This window comes from Falco punctatus (assembly GCF_963210335.1).
Source record: "Falco punctatus genome assembly, chromosome: Z".
Classification (NCBI taxonomy): Eukaryota; Metazoa; Chordata; class Aves; order Falconiformes; family Falconidae; genus Falco; species Falco punctatus.
The window spans coordinates 52720718-52742321 of record NC_137586.1 but is presented as its reverse complement, the minus strand read 5'-3'; the positions used below and the strand labels follow the sequence as shown (position 1 = coordinate 52742321).

Below are 21604 nucleotides of genomic sequence, written 5' to 3'. Positions count from 1 at the left end.
CAATGTGATCAAGTAGTGCCACTTTATTGAAAGACTTAGAGCAATTTATACTCTCAGCAAAAGATAAACACACTACGTAGGCTTTGTTATGCAAAAAGTGATAGGTTAATACCACTCGTTCCACACTTCCACCTCCCTCATGATTGGTCCCGGTGTGGTGCCCACATGCTGTGGCCCCCTTGTGCAGGCATCCTGTTTTTTCTCATCTTTCCGTTCAACTCCCCCATCTCTCCGCAAACACACAGCCTCCCTATCTCCCCTGGCTTTGCACATGTCCTTCACAACACCGGCAGCTTGTTAGGGCTGCGGCCTGCTATTACAACTAAGCCATTCGGTCTGGATTGCTCACAATATGTCCATTGTCTTTCAGCTACTCCACACCGCTCCAATACAAAATGTCAAAATATTACTGGTGGAACTTCAATTGCTCTGGGCTCTGCCAGCCCCCCACCCCCCCTTAACTGCACTACAAGCAGAGTGGAAAACTGAAATGCACTTTCAAGTACTTTTAAACATCTCACCCTTAAATTATTTGAACAAGGACCCAAAGGCCTTATGCATGGTGGTTTGCAACTTCATTCTTTAAGTAGTGTTTGAATGAAAGTGCTAGATGTAGGGTCCGTAGTTGGCACAGCGCTAGGCACATGGCAACACAACCATAAATAGTAGCAACAGTCTGTTTACATTTCCTTCAGAGATGGAGCCCACAGTCAGATCTAAACAGTCCTAAAGCTTTGTTTCAGAGTGTGTTTTACCTTGGCTCCAGTTATAATTGAAATACTGTAATTTATTTGGAGTGCTCCCTTTGGGAAGACAGGAGGAAGATATACGCTCCACACTGGCTCCAGTTCAGGTAACATTTGGGGGGGGGGGGCTTTCACTGATTTCTGCAGGATTTCAGTGCCCTTTTCAACTGAAACCCAAGAACATCCAAAAGTGACTAGTGTTTTCAGCACCTGGCATTTTTTAATTAAAACTTCCTTCAGTTAGTGGCACTAGTAGAACTTACTGCCACATGTTGTTACCCACCTCTCTACCAAGATGCCATGGCTGACAGGTGGCAGACCCCCCTGATGCTGGGCACACAGACCAACATACATGCAAACTCTTCTAACGGCAGGTGTGTCCCTGCAGTGGTCTCACGGTGTTCTCTTCTGCATGGACCCTTGGCATCCCCTAGTGTGTGAGGGCTGTGGGGCATGGGGCCAGCGAAGTACCTGCAAGAGGTGAAACTGAGGGAGCCTTGGTTATGGGTGGGGACAGGGAGCACAGCGATGTGTGCTGCTGATACCCAGGTCTGCGGGTGCTTGTGGAGATGCAGCAGAAGCACTGGGATAATGCAGGTCACTGCAAAGCCAGCAACAGTGCTTGCAAATTTGCATCCTTTATCTCTTTGCCTTGTCTTTGCTCCTTTATGAAGTTCTTCAAATGTCCCCAACAACTTCAGTAAACTCTTGGTTTCCTGAGCAAAACTGCAGCCACTTCAGAAGAGGACATGCTCCCAGGAGCATCCAGTAAAAAACACTATTAATTATAAATTCCTGTCAGTGATCAGTGAGCTACCCATTTGGCCAGCTGGCAAATGGCCAGCTCTTCAAGTCAGGCACATCCAAATTGCATTAGTAGCAGGCAGCTGCTTCTGTGAAGAACGGCATGCTCAACACACAGACATTTTCTTGAGGACCACGACAGCCTGCTTTCCATTGCAGGTCTCTGGCAATAGCTGCACCCTTCTAGAGGAGCATGTTACAGAGCTTCACTGTGGGCCTTCACTGATCTGGGTGGCCATCCCACCCTGAGGAGGGAGCCACCAGGCCACAATAGGCACGGGACGTCTCCGACTGGTTGCATTGTGCCCCAGAGAGCAGGCAGGCACCGTGGGGAAGGGAAATGGGTCTGCTTGGCCACAGATTCTGAGTGAGGACTGAGTGCATCTCTTATTTTGCAGGAGAGCACTGGTGGTGTTGGGGTGGAGTTGGAGCTGGCTGTCCTTGGGAGGAAGGAGTGGGGCTATCACCCGTCGCTCCTCCAGCTTTCAGACCACCTGCAGCCCCCAAGAGAAGAGCCAGGACTGCTGTTCACGCCACAGCCTCCAGCTCCGTTGTGCCCAGCCTACAGTCTCCGTGTGCCCAAGAGCTTCCTCCTGTGCAAAGCCTTCAGACCCCACCACCCTGTCCAGCAAACTAGTGGAAACCAGCAGATAAAAACAACAGGTCTTGCACCATGCCTGCACCTACAGCATTCCTGCCTGACACTGATGACAATCAGGTAACCCACCGCTCTCCTCTAGACAGGCAGATGGGCGAAGACACAGTGCCATCATCTGGGTGTTTACAGCCACCAGGTGACCTCTCTACCAGAAGGCAGGGGCTCTATTTTGACAAAGTCTTTACGGCAGACAGCAATGCACGCAGAGTGTGTGCCAGCCCTGGATGAAGAGGGCAAACCAGTCTGCAGCACAAAAAACAGGATTAGGAGGTCTTGAGACCATTAAGAGGACAGTGGCTAATCCGTGCTGTGAAGCAGCTTTAGGAGGCCTTGAATGGCCCTGCCACCGCCACCCACCAGCACGGCCTGCCTGATGGCACGCATGGCAGCAGCTGTGCCCCAGCACTGATAGCAGTCTGCCATGGGGGAAAAAGCCTTTGCTTTGGGAACCTCTTGTAAGGAAAGAGGAGGTCCAGGTGGCAAGCTGGAAAAGCAGACGCCTTTTACCAGCCACAGGAGTACAGCCGACCGTACAGCCTGGCAAAGCGCAGCCAGCCTTGAGAACATTATTAATTATGCTCCCTCTCTTGCAAACTGCAACTAGTCTCTCCGCTGGAGTACGCCAGCACATCTCACCCTGGAAATTAGAGCTCGTTATTTCCTCATCTCCCCTTACCTCCTTCTCCCTCACTCTCTACTGGAAAAACAGGCAGCAGCAGACCCTTTTCCCCAGATGTGCTTGCTTTTATGCCACGTGCCTCCCTTTCTCTGCTTTTTCTCCTGCTGCTTCCTCTGCTCCTCCCGGGTTTATCTTCTCACTCTGCCTGTCTTCTTTCTGCTCCTGCCTGGCTGCAGACCTTCTCAAAATCTGGTTTTAAAATGTGAAGTGACTTCTGGACTGGCTCTGTGTAGAGGGATTTTTAAAGGACCGAGGACATATGTTACCATTGTCCGGGTTGGACAACCCAGGCCTGTTAGTTCAAGCTGCAGAGCGACTTTAAATTGTCCTGGGAACAAGCAGTGTGAGAAGGAAAACGAGCTATGCACAAACAAGAAGCCAGGTGCAGAGCAAATCCTGGGAACTGCGAAATCAGCACACTCTGATCAGGTGCCGGCAACATGCCCACCGGTCAGCCACACGGACGCCCGCATGACCAGAAACCTTTATCCAATCACCTGTGTGTAGAGTCGTGTGAGCGGTCGGTTTAAGTTATAAATATGACCTGTTTGTTTAATAAAGGAGCACGGCATGTAGCCATATTGGTGTGATTGTCGTGGGTTGGCTGACTTTCCACGGGGGACCCTCTTCAGCTCTGGGCCAAGCCTTTGTAGGCAACGGCTAAGAAAATGTGCTTACTGCTTTTTGACACGGGTCAAAGCTTAGTCCAATAGGCACTTTGCGTGAGAGGAACAACTTCATAAACGGAAAAAAATTATGTGATTTGAAGAACTCAGCTTTCATCTGCATGGATGGGTGACTCCTGAGCAATATACTTAGTTTTCACATAAATGGGTCTTTCCTTTCTTTCCAGCAGCTCTCAGTGAACTCCCTTGGCTCAGCTTTATTTGAGTGGTGTATGTGAGTATATCCTACCTGTGTAGATGTATCCTGTGTCTTGAAGAGCTCCTCCTCTCTCTGCAAAAACAAAATGGAAAGAAATTCGCAGTAGGTAAGTGAAATTGAAGACCAAACTCCACTGAGCTGGGTCCTTCTGAAACTTACCTCACCTGATGGAAAGAGTCAGTAGCACGGGAACAAAATCCACAGTGGGGCAGGTCCCAGAGACGGCACAAGCTTGGTGCAGCGCTGACGGACGGATGTGCTACCAGAGAGCTGGTACCAGCACAGGGCAACAGCCTGCTGTTAGCAGAACTAATTTTACTGGACTTGGATGCTCCTGTTTACTATTCCCCACAGCTCATGCACTTTAATATAAGGCCAGTTTCCTTGAATGAAGGATGGCTACTTTCTTTCAGTCCTAGTTATGAGTTCTGTGGCAATTTGTCGCACTTAAGGGGTATTTTTGGTAGGCTGAAGTTCCCCAAAATGTGCAAAACACATTTCTGTTCAGTTTCCTCTGCAGTCACATACAGTTTTAATTATTGCCCTACTGACCTGAACAAGACTGTGACCCAGGGCACAGCTGTGAATGTCTCTGTGGTACTTCTGGCACCACAGCATGGGCTGGGAGACAGGGGGTTTAGGAGCCTTAGGGAGCACAGCGATGTGTGCTGCTGATACCCAGGTCTGCGGGTGCTTGTGGAGATGCAGCAGAAGCACTGGGATAATGCAGGTCACTGCAAAGCCAGCAACAGTGCTTGCAAATTTGCATCCTTTATCTCTTTGCCTTGTCTTTGCTCCTTTATGAAGTTCTTCAAATGTCCCCAACAACTTCAGTAAACTCTTGGTTTCCTGAGCAAAACTGCAGCCACTTCAGAAGAGGACATGCTCCCAGGAGCATCCAGTAAAAAACACTATTAATTATATTTCCCAAGGGAAAAATGCTCTGACAGCGATGGATGGGGGAGCTGGCTTAAAATACGGGTGCACAAGGGTATGTGGTTATGTGGGAGGGTCACACACAGTAGCAATATTGAGAGTATGAAACTTATGAATATGGGAATAATCAGTGGGAGAGAAAATAAATGTGGAATTTAACAGTAAAAGGTACTCTGGAAAAGAGCACAAAGCGTCTAATGGATTAGCTTATGTATGATTTTCTCTCATGTCTTCCGAAATTTTTTAAAGCAGGTTTTGGGGCATGTGCAGGTAATAACCTTTGTGAGAAGATGTGGTGCACCAGGAGTATGTACAGGCCCTTTCACCAAAACCATAAAATTAATCTGCACAGGGCAGGATGTTTAGGTTTTCTCGAAGAGGCTGTGGTTCAACAGCAGGCCAGCAATAGTCCCCTCCCCAAGCTACATGACTGCCTGCTGGGGAGCCTGTTGTGCATCACTTGCCTTCCCAGCTAGCTGTGCTCACAGAAGTCAGGTTTCTATGACACACAGGCAAACGGCAAAACCTCCAAATCCAAGTGCAGTGGCTGACGAAGAAGATGCTTCATGCCCCATTTCTTTTTTTCTTATTTTCCCCCACCCTCAGAAATACCCAAGTCCTGAGCTCCAGGCTGCATGGAGCAAGGGAGAGGAAGCCAGCACAAGCACTCTTGTTGCCTGATGCAGAATATGTCCTTAATGGATTCAGGCTCCAAGCTTTTCTATAACAATGATGATGTCAAGTTGGAGCTGGGGTGAAAAAGATTTCATCTTGCCTATACTGATTTATTGTGTACCAAGTGGCGATGGTGGTTTTTACACCAAACTCCTTTCCTGCCCCCTCACAAATTTAGTGCCACTAAAGACAGATTCACTGCTGACTCATAGTGCTTTAGATGAGGAAAATATTGCTTTAAAAGCTTCAGAACCTCATTTGACACCTTATTTAAACTGGCATGGAAGTATCATTGAGTGAAGAGCAATTGAAATCTCAGTTCTTGTTTGTTTGTTTTTAATTCTAGTGTGTGGGGGTTTTGTTTAAATTAATGCCTTAGTGTGTATAAAACCAGCAATGCAGTAGACTTTAACGAGCATTCCAGGGGAGGAAAATCAGTGGTTCCAGTCTCACACACATTTTACTCTCCTCCCTTTCTAACTGGAAGACTACTAAGAAAATTCATCAAAAAATCAAAGCTCTACTATACTAAGTATACAGTTCTTAAAACAGTGCTTGTGTGTACATTTTAATTTGATGGTTGCAGAGCCTATTGAAACAATAAAGCAGATTTGATAGCTACTACCTTCTCTGCATGCACATAAATAAGACCTCACCGTGTCTCTTTTACTGCAGTGACTAACTGATTCAAAGAACAGTGGAAAAGCCTGTTTTCTTCTGCCCACCATCCTTCCTCTGTTCTTGATAGGAAGCAGAACACTCTGAGAGAGGCACACCTCTACCAGTTCGGGAATACCGCAGTGTTGGGGTCTGCAGTGGGTCTGCAGACAAGTTAGTTGACTTCAAAGACTTAGCCGTGTACCTTTAAGACAGCCACAAATTGTCAGGTATGTAAACAGGATGTGAAGAATCAGAACTTAGAACTGCAGCGTACGGGCACCTACAGCAACAGCAAATAGCAAGCAAGAAGAAGGACACAAAAACCTGTCAGGGTCTAACACTTGCACTGTCTAAGATATATAAATAGTTTGTATAAACAATAAAGGTCATTTTGTCCGAACCCACCCACGCAGACATAGTGTTTCTTTTCAGTCCGCCTCGACTTGCGTCACCGCATCACAGGGCATTTTAATAAAAAATTCTCAGTTCAGTTCTTCAGCTGCGACTAACTTTGCTTTGGAAAAAAAAAAAAAAAAAAACACGTTCAGAAGGTGTTAGTGGGGATAAGAAGATTGTACAAATTTTATTTCCTTGAGTCATGATAAAACAGTGCAGTAATTACATTTAACATAATGATTCATCACTGGACCGACTTCTGAGACCTTGGTGTTCATCAGGGTAATGAACTGATATCAAGGACTGCAGCACTGTCATGATCTGTTAGCCCACCCACAGTGACTCCCAGGAAGCCCTGGGCCTTGCCCATAAAACCCATCCTATGCAGCCCTCCAATTTTCAGGCAGCTGGCTAGGAGGAAAGCCAGGGAAGTCTTTATTGTTCTTACAATGTTTGTGCAGACCAGATCCCATACACAGAGGTAGCCAGCTTTCTCTGCTGTTCCACTGATCTTCCTCTGACTGATCGGTTGTGCTCGTGGTTTCTGAACCTTCTGCTCAAAAAGGAAAAAGAAGGAAAAAAGGGAAAAGGAAAAAAAAAGAGAGAGAGAATAGAAAAGCAGCAAGAAAACTCTGCATCAATACTGAGCCTGTTGGGGCAGTTTCCCTGCAACTCACCCCCTGCCCACGCACATAACCTCAAAAGCACAAAAGTGCCGCAATTGAGAGACAGGACGCAGCTTGATGTAAGCAAATGTCACTTTAATTAGCCTAATAGCATGATTATATACACATAAGCAATTGTTACATCTTATTCTGATCGGTTCAAAAACTTGCTTATTCTATAACTGTGTGGCAGCTCGTGGGAACACTTCATGCTAGCTATTCAGCAATTCAGCAATAAAGACAACAATGTCTGCAGTTCTTGCATCACGTCCTTGAGCAAGCTGACAAACTGACCGCCTTATTCCTTGTATAGTCTCAACTTGCTACTTAGTCCCTGTTTCTATACCCTTCCGTAATTTCTCATGTCCCTTACCACCAGGGCTTGTGACCCACAAGCTGGAGCACATTCCTTTCAGCTAACTGATTGTTACTTGTGGTCCTGCTTCCCAGGCCCCCTCCTGCACAAAAGGGCTCCAGGTCGATGGTGGGAGTGAGATGTTTTGTTTTTGAAGGCATTAAAAGAAGGCTTTTTCAAAGTAATGGGTCACAATGGCTCTGAGCTGTGCAAGGAGTTAGTTGATGCTAGAGCCACACTGAGTCACACATAAGCAATTCCGATGTCTAGCGGTGGTCACAGGGTCCAGCCCTTCTCAAAGCTAGCACAAAGCACATATTCTGTGTTATTAAGGCCATCCACAGCTGTCTTCCTACCTTGTTATATTTCCTGGCTTGGTTTCTTAGACAGAGTTTTAGTATCGCTTTTAACTACTTTCAAGCCTTTTTCCGTATGGAAATGCAACAGCCTGCTGCCTCCTTCTTATGCAATACATAGATGTATCTGGCACTGCAAGTAAATGTTAAGTACTGCAGCCCAAATACTGTTTAAAAAAAATGGCATAATCTTCTACTTGGAGCTGGGAAAAAAAGAATATTAATATTGTAATTTTCATGAGTTTCAAAATAGCACGTGCTTCTAGGAGGTGGTCAGGTAAGGAAGGCTAAATCTTGTTTTATGCTTTGGGTGCTAAACTGTGAGGAAGCCATACATCTGCTGCTAGAAGAAAGCTGCTCTGCGGTGAAGTCCTTCCTTAAATTTCTAACCTCTGTTCTAAAGACAAATTTGATAAATAGATGTGTCCAATTTACCATCCTCTGTGGAGACAGATTAAATCTAACCTCTACTTGTATTGTTCTGTGATTACCCAAGCTGGTCCATTCTTGTAGGGAGCTGAAGTATTTCTTCTTCCTCCAACTTCTTGTCATTGTTTCCTTTGAATCTTCTTCCTGTGACATCTCTGTTTGGCCTATATTAGGCTAAGAGCCTTAACTTAGAAGATATTCTCTATCCCCCTTAACAACCTGCCAGCAGTGTTTCTGCTTGTGCGTTAGCTTAGAGACCATCTGCTTGTCAGGCACCTTACCTGACAGGGGTTTTGTTCAAGACCCAGGTTCCCAAGGGCTGCCAAGGATCCGCACATGTTCCTGCCATGTTCCCTGATTTTCCAGTGTACAAGGCAGTAATTTGTCATTATAAGTTCCTTTAGGACCAATTCTAATAACCTGAAATATTTCTTCTCACCAGTCCTCTCACTTTGAAAAATCTCCCATCATGGAAAAAAAAAAAAAACCAACCACAAACAAGTCTATAGAAAATCTTAGTACATACTTTGTTGCTCAATTTATGTTCACAAGAGTGCTGAAGGAACCAATAAACCCATGGAATTATTTCCCAATGGTGACCCTTCCCTTGCATTTACAGTTTTGAGATGAGAAAGCATATGGGAAGATGTGTGGCTGAAACTTTCCACACAATCCATGCCTGGAATTAAGTGGGCCCACAACTTCAGAAATTGATTGAACCACCCACCCCAAGCTACTGCAAAAGGTTTTGGAGCCAAACGTGCCCGTTCCTGAGGCTGGTGGTATGTGGGTGTCTGACCACAGGCACTACTGCTGACCTGGCTGCTGGCTTCTCTCCCAGGCCAAGACATAAACAATCATTTTGAATCTTAGTATTTTGTTGCTAAACTCTTTCGGGCAAACAGCCCCTTACCTTTGATTCACAGGGTTATGGTAAGTCTGCAGTCTCCCTAAGAAGTTGTGTTTAGAAAAGTAGGCACAATGTTCATTTTAAGAGCCATAGTTGTCTCCTTGAAAACCTTTAGCACTTTTTTACCTCCAAGAAGATAAATGATAGGTAAGTCCCATTCAGAAAGGATGTCATCACTAAGAAGATGAAACCACTCCCCGGCTTTGAAACTCCTCGCTGCCAGTCTGGTACAGAACAGAAAGTATGTATGCGAATGGACAATGGCCAGACAGGTTGCAACAGGGCAGTAGTCCCAGTTACAATTATGTCCCACAGTTTTACTGCCCACCACATCCCCCAGCAGCTGCAGGCTGCTGGCTGCTGTAGCAGTAGCCATGCCCTGTGCTCCAAATGGTCCGATACTGTTCCAAGAGGTGTTTTTCTTTGTGGTTTTTTTGGTTATTTATTTATTTATTTATTTATTTTTTATTGAGAGGGTCTCCTCAAGCCAAAGACTCTTCGGGTTTTCTGTGCAGAACCAGCGGGATCAGCAGGCATGCAAGGCAAAGCCAGACCCTTTGCCATGGGTAGCCAGCAGGGATGTCTTGCTCCCAGCAGTGAGCATTTTTCCTGTGGGTGTAAGACTCCTTGCCTTTTGTCAGCCCGAGATGTGGCATGACAAGACACGATTGTTCTTCCTCTTCTTTCAAAGGTTTCAAATGGAAACTGCAAGCACAGGAGGTGGGTGTTAATTGGAACAAATAAGATACCAGCTACCTGGAAGCCACAATAAAGGTTCAAACCGCAGCCAAGGTGCAGCCCGTGCCAGGTAACAGCCCCAGGAGACCTCAGGATGGAGTGGGGAGGGCTGGAGCTCGGGCACGGCCACCCTGCCGTCCTGCGGCGTGGGGAGCCTGCGCCATGCCGGGTGGCTCGCAGCCTTTCGGGAGGTGTGAGGGTGTCTACGCTGGTCGGTGGCAAAATCCCTGCGCTGTGGTAAATTTCCATGCCAGAATCAGGCTCCTGTGGCGGCGTGCCTGGTGCCTCAAGCGTTGCTCTGTAGTACCGGCACAGTGCTGGGAGCTGCTATAAAACCATGAAGCCACACTTGAGCCCAGAGGCTGCTTTATGGCTGTATCTCTGCAAAACGTCATCATTATGAAATCACTACTTCTTTCCAACACTGCGATGAAGAAAAAACAATTTTTTTCCTTTTTACAATTGGGTTAGCAGGCTCCGAGATAAAGAGAGGCTGCCTTTCAGGACGTCTAACCTAACATACATGTGTACCTCGCAGCACGGCAAGGTTGCTTACTTGTGGATTGCCAAGTGCGCTACTCCTGCAGCTGCTACATCGTTGCAACCGCACCCGGCGCCGGGGCAGGGCCCAGCCCCCGCTGCGCGGCACGGCCCAGGCGGGGGCCGCCCCAGCCCGGCGCTGCGGGGGGCCGAGCGTCTGCAGCCGCGGCTGCCCCGGCGGTCACCCAGGGTTTCGGGGTGCCCGTCCCGCGGGGCTCAGCACTGGTCTCGGGGTGGGGGGACCCTGTTTTCTCCTGGCGCCCGGGGCGTGGTGGCAGAGCCTGACACGTGCGCTCCAGCCCCCACGCAGCGGCCCGCGGACCAAGGGGCCGCCGCAGACGCTCCCCCCATCACCCCCGCCCCCCAAAGCCGGCGGTGGGACTCGAACCGGCGGCTCCCGGAGAAGCCCCCGCTGGCGGGCCGTCCCCCTTTCGGCTATCGGCTCTGACTGCGCGTGCCCGGAAGCCCCTACGCGAGGCGGGGTGTGTGTGGGGGTGTGGGGGGTGTGGGGGTCGGGGCGGGGTGTGTGTGGGGGTGTGTGTGTGTGTGTGTCTCAGTCTCACGTGCCGCTGCCGTGCGCGGGGGGGGGGCGGGGCAAAGCAGGCGCGGAGGGCGGCGCGCACGCGCAGTCGCCGCGGCCGCCTCCCCCCGAGCATGCGCCGGGTCGCGGGGCGGGGCGGCCTGCGCGCGGGGCGGGGGAGCCAGTAGCTGCCCGGGGAGCGGCCGGCAGCACTAAGGCGCGGCGGTCCGTGCCTGCCTCGCTATGGAGGAGCAACGGGTGAGTGCTGCCGGCGGCTGGCTGGGAGGGAGGCAGGCAGGCAGGCAGGCTGGCTGGCTCGCTGGCTGGCTCCCGCCCACCCTCCTTCGGCTGTCCGTGTCGCCGGCTCCGGCGCGGGGGCCGCGGGCAGCGCCCAGGGGCAGCCTCTGGAGCCGCCGAGGAGGCGGGCGGTGCGTCCCCCGCGTGTCGGCCTGGCCGTGGCGCTCGGCCCGGCTGCCTGAGGCTGGGGGCGGCGGCCGCCGCGGTGTGAGGGGTGCTGCGGGGCTCAGGAGCCCCCTCCGGGGGGGCGGGGGAGCAGAGCGGGGGCGCCCAGCCAGGGGGCCTCTCCGTGCCCGCTTGCTGCCTGTGCCCCCGTTACCGCCGCCGCACCTCGGTGGAGCGCAGCTCCGGGGCAGGGCCCTTGCACGCCGTATGTGCCTGCCGTAAGTAATTCCGGTGCAGTAGTGCCTCCTGTTTCCCATGGATGTCGGCCTGTGTTGAAGGGAACTAATTAATAACAGCATTTTCTAGTTCGTTTGTTGGTTTTTTTTAATTCCCGTATGGCTGCTGCTCTGTAATTCCCTCCTTCCCTTTACTTGCTGTCTGCCCCTCCAGGGAGATCGCTGGGATGCAAAGATGTGCTCGGCCCAGGGCTGGGCTTTCTAAAAATGATGCTCTGGAAAAAGTTTTGACTTGGCCTTTTGGCTTCCAGTATAGCAGTGCGGAATGGCTTCTGTTTCGGTCCCCGCGGAGGCTGTGCTTTCCTTAGCTTGGGAACTGGGCTGTGAGCCGAGTCTGGATAGCTAGTACTACTGATGGCTCGGAATTTACAGATCACCATGGTCTGCTATTTCAGTTCAGTGTTTGTGCGCTGCCACTGCGTACTTACCTGTGCTTTGGAAGGTGAGATGTGGAGTCCCAGAAAAGCATGCTTCTGGTAGAGAGCGTGTGAATTTGTGTCTGTCTGCCTTTGCCCGCTTTATGTGAGATTAACCTCTCAGAGGACTAAATGAGGGCTGTCGCTGTTACAGGTGCTCTAGATGGATGTTTCTGAGTGATGTCGCTGGTGGTATTTGAATTTCAGCGCTGCGCAGAGTAGTAAATATGGTAGTAAAATTGCAGCTGATCTTGCAGTACTTGGTTTCTTAATTTGCTGTTGCCACCTGTATTGCCTTATACACTCCTTCAAACTCTGGCAACTTCAACATGTGGAGAAGTGCAGAAGATCGAATTAAAGAAGGCTAAGTATATCCACTTATATGACACAGGATTTTGACGTAGGCCCAGGGCCACTTCACAAACTCTGTTCTGCATCCAGTCATGTCATAAGGCTTCAATATGACCTTGAGCAAGTTGGTAACTTTCTTCTTAAACAGAACTGATGTAATTGTTTAATTTGTTGAAGTTTGATCTTTACTTTTATGAGGTGCCCATCTGCTTCAACAGATGCTATGTGATGTTAGTTACTAGCTATTCAAAAAAAGGTGTGTTGCCTACTTGTATGCTCCTGGCAAGACTACAAGCCACCACATGTTGTGGGCTTCCTGTCCTTTTTCATATCCATTCCTATTTTTCATCGCTTGCGCATCATAAAGCATGCTGTTGCTTTATGAATGCAATGCATTATTTTTTTCCTGCAAAGAATGTATTAGTTTAGGGAATAAGAATAGGACATGGAAGTGAAGAGCAGTATGAAGCTGACCGATAACAGCAAAAATTACTTCTGTAATAAACATGCCGTAATGTTTTGAAAATAATTTGAAACTGACCTCACTTAATACATGCTAGCCAAAGAGAAAAGTAAAAACTATTTGTAATAGGATTCTGTGAAATACAACATCCATCAGTGGGCAATAAATTTAAATTTCCTTCAGTGTAGAAATACCAAGAAGTTTTAATGAACTTGATCCTGTTGAAATTCTTCTATGAAGTGACTTGGAATGTAAGCCTCAACTGCTGCTTTCATTGCTAACTTTTCTAGCACCCTTTTCATTACATATAAAGGTAATGACTTTTTAGAAACTCCCATTAAAGAAAGAAGGGGCAACAGTGCAGTGTTTTGAATTTGGTGTCTGTCTTGGTATGTTTAGAAGAAACTTAAATATTACTTATTAGTGAATAGAAAATTACATTAGAAAATATTATATGTTAGTGTTTCCTAAAAGCTACCTTTCTGTTCTGGTGGCTTGTGCATTGGTATTTAAGAAAAATTCTGTCTACTACTGGTGGGGTCTTTTTAGGCCTCTTCTATCTCTGTTTGTAGATGGCATCTAAACTTGTTTGAATTTGACCAAACCTGGTAGAATTTCTGTATGGAGAAAAAGAGCTGTACTGATTTCTGTTTGATCAGTTGACTTTACATTTAGATGTAGTGGAAAACCTTGTTTGATAGCTGTCTTCTAGTTGCTGCCATGTATTTGGCTGTTCAAAAGCTATCTAAGCATTCCTCACATGTAGATCTTTTCTTTTAATTATATGTAGGTATGAAACAAAAAACATGGTTTAGTACTATGTACAAGAAGACTAATGCATTGGGGTTTTTTTCCCATGCGGTGCAACTGAGTAAGCCCTACAATCCTAGCAAAGAGGATTGGGAGTACTGTTGTTCATCCAAGCTGACAGGTATTTATAGGATCTAAGGCTTAACTACAGGCTGTCTGACATGTGAAAACAATTGCTCCTGGGCAGTAGTACATGCAGGAGCAGCTGGTTGGACAACGGGGTTTCATGTGCCATTTTAATGTGAACAACACTATCTTTAAACAAGCTCAATTTAAACCAGACAATGAGAAGATTCTGTAATGAAGTGACCAAGACTTGCTATACTCTTTGTTTCTGAAAGAAGCCAGTCTAGTCTTGTTTTATTTCTTCAGTCCTAATTTCAGTCATTGCTGGCTGATCTGTGATGTCTTTACGTGACACCATCACAATGCCAGTAGTAAAAGCAGTAAAATTTCACTTTCCTGTGCTAGTGGTTTAACTTTGTGAGCATGATGCTATGCAAACAGGCAATGAACTGGAGCACCAGTAAATACATCATTGCAGATTAATTGAAAACTGCTGAGGAAAGGGTCAGAAGAAAAAGGTATGGGCATGGCTTAGGACTGGTCGAGAGACTCCTTTATACAGGTTGTAGTGTCAAGGTTTGTTGTGGATGTTGTGAAAGAATAAAATATTTTTCATGCTTTCAGCAAACAAATGTGATCTAAGTAGTAAATGTTTGTTAAGAAATTGGTTATGGAGGGACCTCTGCAACATCTTTTTGGTGGTCTGGCTGTTTTTAAGGTTATGGCTTATCAGCTCCCCATGCCTCTCTTTCCTGTTGTCAAGTAACACTGTTAAACTGCGCAACTCCATCCTCTGAGTCCAACTGATTAATAACGCCTTAATTATGATAAAGACAGGTTTTACTTTTAAGAGCCAAATCTAGCATTTTATAGTTAGATTTGTTTCTAGAACTTACTATCAACCAGGCTGAATTAAATATCAGAAAATCCTTAGTTACCTCCTCACCTTGTTCTTTATTTTTACTTTACATATGCTGGTATGCTCTGAGTTTTAATTATACAACTTGACTTAGTTTTAAGTACCAAGCACTGATGTGTTTTTGTCAAATTCCTAGAAGATGTGACTGACTACTCAACAAAATTGGACTCGGTGGTTTAATTTAAAAATGCATATTGATGTTCTTAAGGTTTTGCCTGCTTAGTATGTGTTTTGTAAGCTGAATCTACTTCTTTTTAATAAGCTGGAGTAGTACACCACAAATAACCTTGATATGCTTACTGTTACCTGAGAAAGCATTCCTCTTTGAGGTCACCGTTAATTGGAATTATAAATTATTCACCAAAATATTTTGCCACTTGTAGAATAAGTTTACAAATCACTGTTACAAAATATATTTATTCTGTATTATAAACTGTCAGCTTGGTTGTTTAAGACTAGCTTCTTTTGACAGTAGAAAATACTACTTTTTCTTCTGGGTTAACTTTCACCGGCTTTTTTTCTTAATTGGTTCTCTATTCAGTTGTGTAAGCACTAGTTTGCTGGTCTGGAGAAGTTGTATATGGCAGAGTGTACTGCCAGTAGGTAGCCTGGTTTAGGTGACTTGGGAGTTGCAGTAGTAACATAGTTAGGGAAACGGTAGTGTATCATAAAACAGTTTCTTGATTTCTCTTAAACTAACAACTGGAGATCATCAGTTTGGTGTAATGCTTCTTAGACCTTTGATACTCTTCCCCTTGTTTTTAAAAAAATATTAAATATTTCCTGATCCCATCAGAAAGAGTTGAATTCACCACAACTGGAATGATTATGATGAATTTCCATATATGTTGAAGTGGTGATGGTTAAAAAATTACAAGGTTCTTTTACAACTTCTCTCACTTGTTTTTGTAATTCTAGGAGATGCTGCAAAAGATCGTCTCTACTCTAGCAAGCAAAAATTATGAAATTCACAACTTCATTGACCTGCTGAACCATACAATAAAAAACCTTCAGGTATATATATTAAGGATCATAAGTTGTAGCTGAGAGGGGAGCAACTTCCTAGTTTTGTCAGTCTCAAACTGTTTGAGTGGTGTGTAAGAAGAACAGAGTTTAAAATGTATTTTCTTGTTGGAACCAGATAGAAAACATTTTCTTTTTTGTGTCTGTCTCCTGTTGAAAGGTATGGTGGGTTTGCTTTTCATGTGAAAAGCTATTGTAGGATTTGATTTGTGTGGAAGAGAGAATCTGAATTTTGATGCAACATCTCAAACTTGTGTTACTTGGAAATAGTCTGTCTTTTTTAGACATCTAGTCTGCTTGGTAGACTGAAAAATGAGACCATTCTGATACTTGAGAAAATCTTTGCTCTTTTCAGTAGTTGCGGATTTTTGGGATTCAGTTAAGTTAGACCTAATTTTTGGAGTGTCTACAGTAGGCTGATTTTTAGGTTTCTTTAGCCTATCAGTAAGCTGTAAATTGTTTGTTCCATGTTAAAGCTGAGCCAAGTTAAGTGCAGAAATGTAAACCATCCAGCATATCTTTAAGCTGGTTTCTCGAGTGCAGTTGTTAATATTAAATGAGAGCATTTTATGTGAAACTGGATAAGAACATCTAGCAATCCATACGTAATTGTGAGAGGGAGTCAGAGGCCTTCTGGCATAGAACAAAGCTGGCCAAATATGTTGATTCCATGCAAGATTGATTCTCATGGAATTTTCATGGATTTCAGTCTTCAGTGTTCTGATACAAAGTCTGCTTAGGAGATGTCCATCACTTCTAGGTTTTTTTTTCTCTTTTGATAAGGTGAGGAGCAGTGACAAGGTATCTATTGGTCATAGCAAAGCGTATTTGGACAATGTGATTTCCAGTCTAAAAGACTAGTTAGCATTGTTTCCAATACAAATTGCAACAGTTTCAATTCTCTTCTCAGGTAAACTCTTCTAATGTAATCAGTGAGCTGGATGAAGAATTTGATGGTCTGTATTCTATATTGCATGAGATGAAGGGGAGTATGGCCAGCGCTATTCAGCAAGAAAGGATGCGTAAAATTCAAGCTCTGCAGGTAACTAAACTGGAAATTTTTGCAGCTGAGCAGAAGCAGTTTAAAACTAATATTTTAAATTTCAACTGAAAGTGAGATTTTGATAGTGTTGCAAGAAATGCAGTAAGGGTAATATAAATGTTTTCTTTGCTATAAGGATTCATCTGGTCCCTGCTAAGGTACTTCATGGTCTCTAGCATATTTATATTCTCAACATTGTTATGCAGAAAGGAAGTGGTACTACCTGTAGAGCTTACAGGTGGAGAGTGGCTGCATAGGAACAGGACTTAGGTATGTTTACTACCTTCAATCTAATGAACAGCTTCTGGAGTAAAATTGGTTTCTTTCTGCAGTTTGGAATATGAGGATTTGAACCTGTAGACATGCCTAATTGATTTACTCAGGCTTGAACCTAGAGTCAAGAATCCCACCAGGTACCATAAGTACAAAGGCTGGTTTATTATTGACAGAACTGGCCATCTTCTGCTTCTTAACACCAAGCAATTTATGTATGCACACTGGAAGATGTGGGAATTGTTTGGGAACAGGTTACATTGATGCCTGCTACTAAACCAGCTTCACCAGCTTGTAGTTGTATAATGTCATGCAGGAGAACCTTTCCAATGGGTTTCAGAGAAACAGAAACAAAAATACAACTTTCTGAAACACACAAAGTCTGTTTTTCCAGTAGTGTGTAGCAAGTGGGCTCTAGCTTTCAGAAAGTCTAGTTGCATGAAGCCAAAGCACAATTAAATATTTTAAGCAGAAGCTGTTTCTCCAACTTTTTTCTTGAAGTGATCCTAGTTGCACCATTCTGCTGCCTAGTTCTTTTTACTTATGCAGAATAAGGATATTGTTTTTTTCCTGAAAAACTTCACCTTCTCATGTCTAGTGAGTTTAAAGAAGTTTTAGGAGTGGTTTCCTGAAACAAATTCCACAGGCTTCCTTGTAAGGCCTATTTTATATTCATACTTAAAGACTCGGTTTAAAACATTCCAGAATTTCTGAGTGCACAACTTAAGTGAGCACTTCAGTGCACTTTTCTGCCTCCAGTTTAATATTTATCCCCATATGTCTGTTCCAAGTCCTTCTGAAGTTTCTCAACAGACCTTTTCTACCTATGTCCAGGGACGTTTTGGACTTAAAGGCTTAAAGAATAAGTGCTTCTCAGTGAACAGCTTACAGGAGAACTTCAGCTGTGCTACATATCAATTATTCTAACTTGTAGTGAAGAAAACCTAAAGTTAGTCTTGCAAGAAATTATTCTGGAGCTGAAAACTGTTTTAATGGTTACTCATCTGGCAGTTTGACTTGACTGTTGAAATTTTCTATTAATTCTGCTAATCTAGTTTGATCAAGGTCAGATGTGGTTGAGCCAGGTTTTTCTGAAAGCTTGTCAGTGTGGTAGAGCTGTATCAGGAATTGCTGCCCGATACCTGTGTTGAACAGCGGCACTGCTACTTCATCATGGGAGGATGAAGACAACTGGAATGTTAGATCACTGACACAGTTAAGTGCCCTACTTGTCTTTCAGCTGAGGCTGTTGTCTAACTACAGGCTCAAAGGACATTATGTTTACTGGATAACAGCACAAGCTTCCTCTGTAACTGAGGCACTGCAAGAGTGCTTCTCCCAACAGTCAGTCTACGAAACTGAGCTAACAGGTGAAAAGTGTTGCATCGAATGCATTAATCCAAGCCATTATCTTTGAACTGAAAATTAACTTTCTATGAGGAAACCGAGGAACTTCAGTGAGGTCTAAACATCCTGTTTAAAGGAATGAACTTGCTTAATTTTTTGTCCTCTTAAAGTGTGTGTGCTGTAGTTAATCTTCTGTTGTTGACTAGATGTTCTTGTTGAAAATAAGCTGTAACTTAAAATAGCGGGGCTGTGTAATGGTGGAAAGGGGTGAGGATTTAATATTTAGACTGATCCCTCCTAAATAATTCCCTTGAAAGTTAAGGCCAAATCAGAAATTCTCCTTAAACCCTTGCTTTGGAAATACTTTGCTTTGTTCTGGGGAGGTGTATTTTAATGACACTGAAGTATGTACTTTTAACTCCTGAATGCAGATGCATCTCAGTAAGATGTTAGTGGAAGCATCCAGTTACTGTGTCATTTCTGGAAAGGTGTTTGAAAATGCCTCTGGCACTTGCCTCTCTTCTGAGGTGTTTGCCTGGGGTATTTTTGGAGTATCATGGTTTATCTCGGTTTGTCAGTGCTGGATATCTTCCAAAGAGGAGAGCAGCTGTATTAGATGACAGCTTGTGTTAATGGCATGCTTCAGAAGTTACCTGGAAACTGTGTACAAACTTCTAGCTGTTGGACTGTTTCCATGCTGCTATTTTATCTCTGAACAGCAAATCTGAGCAGCATCTGGCAGCTGGCCCTGGTCAACTCACTGCATTTGTCAAAACTAGTTACACTTCTGGAAGTGTTTGAGACTGGTCTGTTCTCAAAGTTGATGCAACTGTTGGTTGCTTTTGAGACAGTGAGTGCTTTCAGAGCAAGCTGTCTTTCCTGAAGTGTTTTAAAGAAAAATAGTTACTTGCTGTTGACTGGTTCTGAGATATTACAGTAAGTATCATATGAGTAGAAAAACAGCTGTAGGTTGAATGACAGTGTAAAAGCTGCTGGCTGGTTTACAACATGCATCTTGTTTAACCTGCAGTATGTTTAGGATCCTGTAGTGTATTCAGAACTAATCTTTTTAGGGTTATACTCATAGTATGTAATAGTGGAAGTTTTGTTTGGACAGTTTTATATACTGCAATGGTACTTTACTAATGATAGAGTTTTAGATAATCCAGAAAGAAATTTCTCTTCTGCCCTTCTTCCTCTGTTCCTTTTTCTCTACTATCCCCTTTGTTATATAGCAATATTGATTTTCAGGATTGTCTTGTGACAGTTCTGGAGCTGCTTTGGGATAAAATTGTTGCCTTTTCCAAGGCTACTGCTACATTAAACAGTATCGGTTCGCTGATGAAGTGCAATTCTGTAAACAGAAATTGTGGGGCACAAAAATGTATGCATTTTTTTGCTTCTGAAATCCTGATGTTGGGAGAAACGGGCCTTAAAATGAAATCTGGCTTTTAAATCAGACTTCACCACCTATCTGCCTTCTTCCCCATTTGGATTTTTAGGACATGCCATGTATTGCTGTGCACTTCTTAAGCACTGTGAAGTTCTAGTTACACTACAGCAATGTGTCAAAGGTAATAGCCTTGATTAGATAAGGTAATAAGTTGTTACAAATGTATAGCAAAGCCATGTAGTTCTAATACTGGTGGTTTATAGCCCACTCTTTAAATGTGGATACATCACTTTATTCTTACTTCCTGTTTTTGCTTCAGGATCAGCTTAGCCAATGTAGTAATGCCCTAGAGAGTTCTGAAGAGCTGCTGGAACTTGCTGCGCAGTCGCTGGACATAAAGGACCCTGTGGAATTCTTAAAGGTAGAAAACATTGGACAGATCTGCATAAGGCAGATGTTGATATTTGTCTCAGTGTAAAATATCCTTTGCATTACTATACTGGACCCTGCAAACTTAGGGTAATACTGAGAGTAGTGATAGAGAGGCACATAAAAGTACAGTTAATGCTCTGTGGGGGAGGCAAAGTCAGGCGCTATAGTCTTAAATTTTTATGCAATGTCTAGATGAAGTTTCCTTTTATTTAGAATGAGAGGGCAGGGAAAGGAATGCCTTCTCCTGGACAACTGTCAGTGCTAAGCAAGCTTGCACTGATGCCAGGTAAGTGAACCCAGAAAGTGAGGATGAGAGAAACCTGTATAAAACTGAACTAAGACTTACAAGGTTTGTGATAAGTGACCTGTCAGTTGCCCAGTGCTGTTACATGACACTTGCACACTGTATTCTAGGTGCAGCCGTCGGTGGATAACAAGCTGTTTGTTTTGCAGAACTTCATGCAAGCTATGAATCTTTGATTTGCAACCCTGAACTGTGTAGCTGTCCTGAAAGATCTTATGAAACGGAATTCAGGGCAACTCTTGCTTTATTCCCCGAAACCTTCTAATGCGGTTGCATATAGCCTAGGCAAGAGCGTGATCTGGGCCTCACATTGTGATTCCAATAAAAATAACATGTACTTTACCACAACAGACTTGTAAATAAGGCAACATGTATCTTAACTGGAGGAATATTCTTACAGATGAATAAACCAGCATATACGCTGACTCAGTACACTGGACTTGCTGTAATAATTCTCATATTAAGTGGGGTCAGCCATGCCAAATTCAAGACCCAATTACTTTTGCCTTTTTGCATTGTAACAGGAACAAGGACACAAATTACTCTAACGGTGCAGGTAGGAAGGCTCTCTGACTGTGTCAGTTGCACTTTTTGGCAACATGTTTGCATGCTGTCCTGCTTGTTGAGGGTCAGCTTTGATTTATTTGCCTTGAAGAGTTACAATTCCTAAACTGAATATTGTTCTTAGCACTTCAGTTTGAGTTGTCCTTTCTGTCTTGGCATAGTGATGTGTAAAAATCGGTAGCTCTTGAGCACAATGCAGAAGGTAGCTTTGAATTCATTGTAAGTTGTTTCTTTTCAGACATCTCTAATGCTTTTTTCAAATCAAATACACTAAGGAAGGTTATTTGAGTGTTTGCTGAGGGGAAAATCTCTTAATTGAGTCTGAAGCTTAATATGCTGAAATCCAATTCAGTGAATTCCCGGTTATCTAGGATTTGAAACTTGTAAATTTGCCTTTGGATATGGCATTTGAAGGTAATATTGCCTTGGTTATTAGCTAGCTAAATCTATTGCTCTGCTAATAGTAATACCAAGTGTTCCTGAAAGGCCGGCTGCAGTCCTGACTTCTTATTGGCACAAATTTTCTATGGATGCTCTACTAAATCAGTTTT

General features: G+C 44.5%; 1 protein-coding gene and 1 long non-coding RNA gene across 4 annotated transcripts in view; one reads left to right on the top strand and one right to left on the bottom strand.

Moving 5' to 3' along the window:
- Positions 1-21604, bottom strand: part of LOC308056665 — a 383794-nt gene that overhangs the window by 140978 nt on the left and 221212 nt on the right. The window lies entirely within an intron of this gene.
- Positions 11105-21604, top strand: part of FSD1L (fibronectin type III and SPRY domain containing 1 like) — a 34545-nt gene continuing 24045 nt past the window's right edge. For 2 of the 3 annotated variants that reach the window (XM_080372382.1, XM_080372381.1), the window contains exons 1-4: positions 11105-11210; positions 15594-15689; positions 16609-16740; positions 20073-20174. In XM_080372382.1, coding sequence (XP_080228508.1) covers positions 11196-11210; positions 15594-15689; positions 16609-16740; positions 20073-20174 — 345 coding nt within the window. In that variant the 5' untranslated portion in view covers positions 11105-11195. Of the gene's footprint in view, positions 11211-11804; positions 12093-15593; positions 15690-16608; positions 16741-20072; positions 20175-21604 lie in introns of all 3 variants that reach the window. The other variant, XM_080372383.1, reaches the window with a different exon arrangement.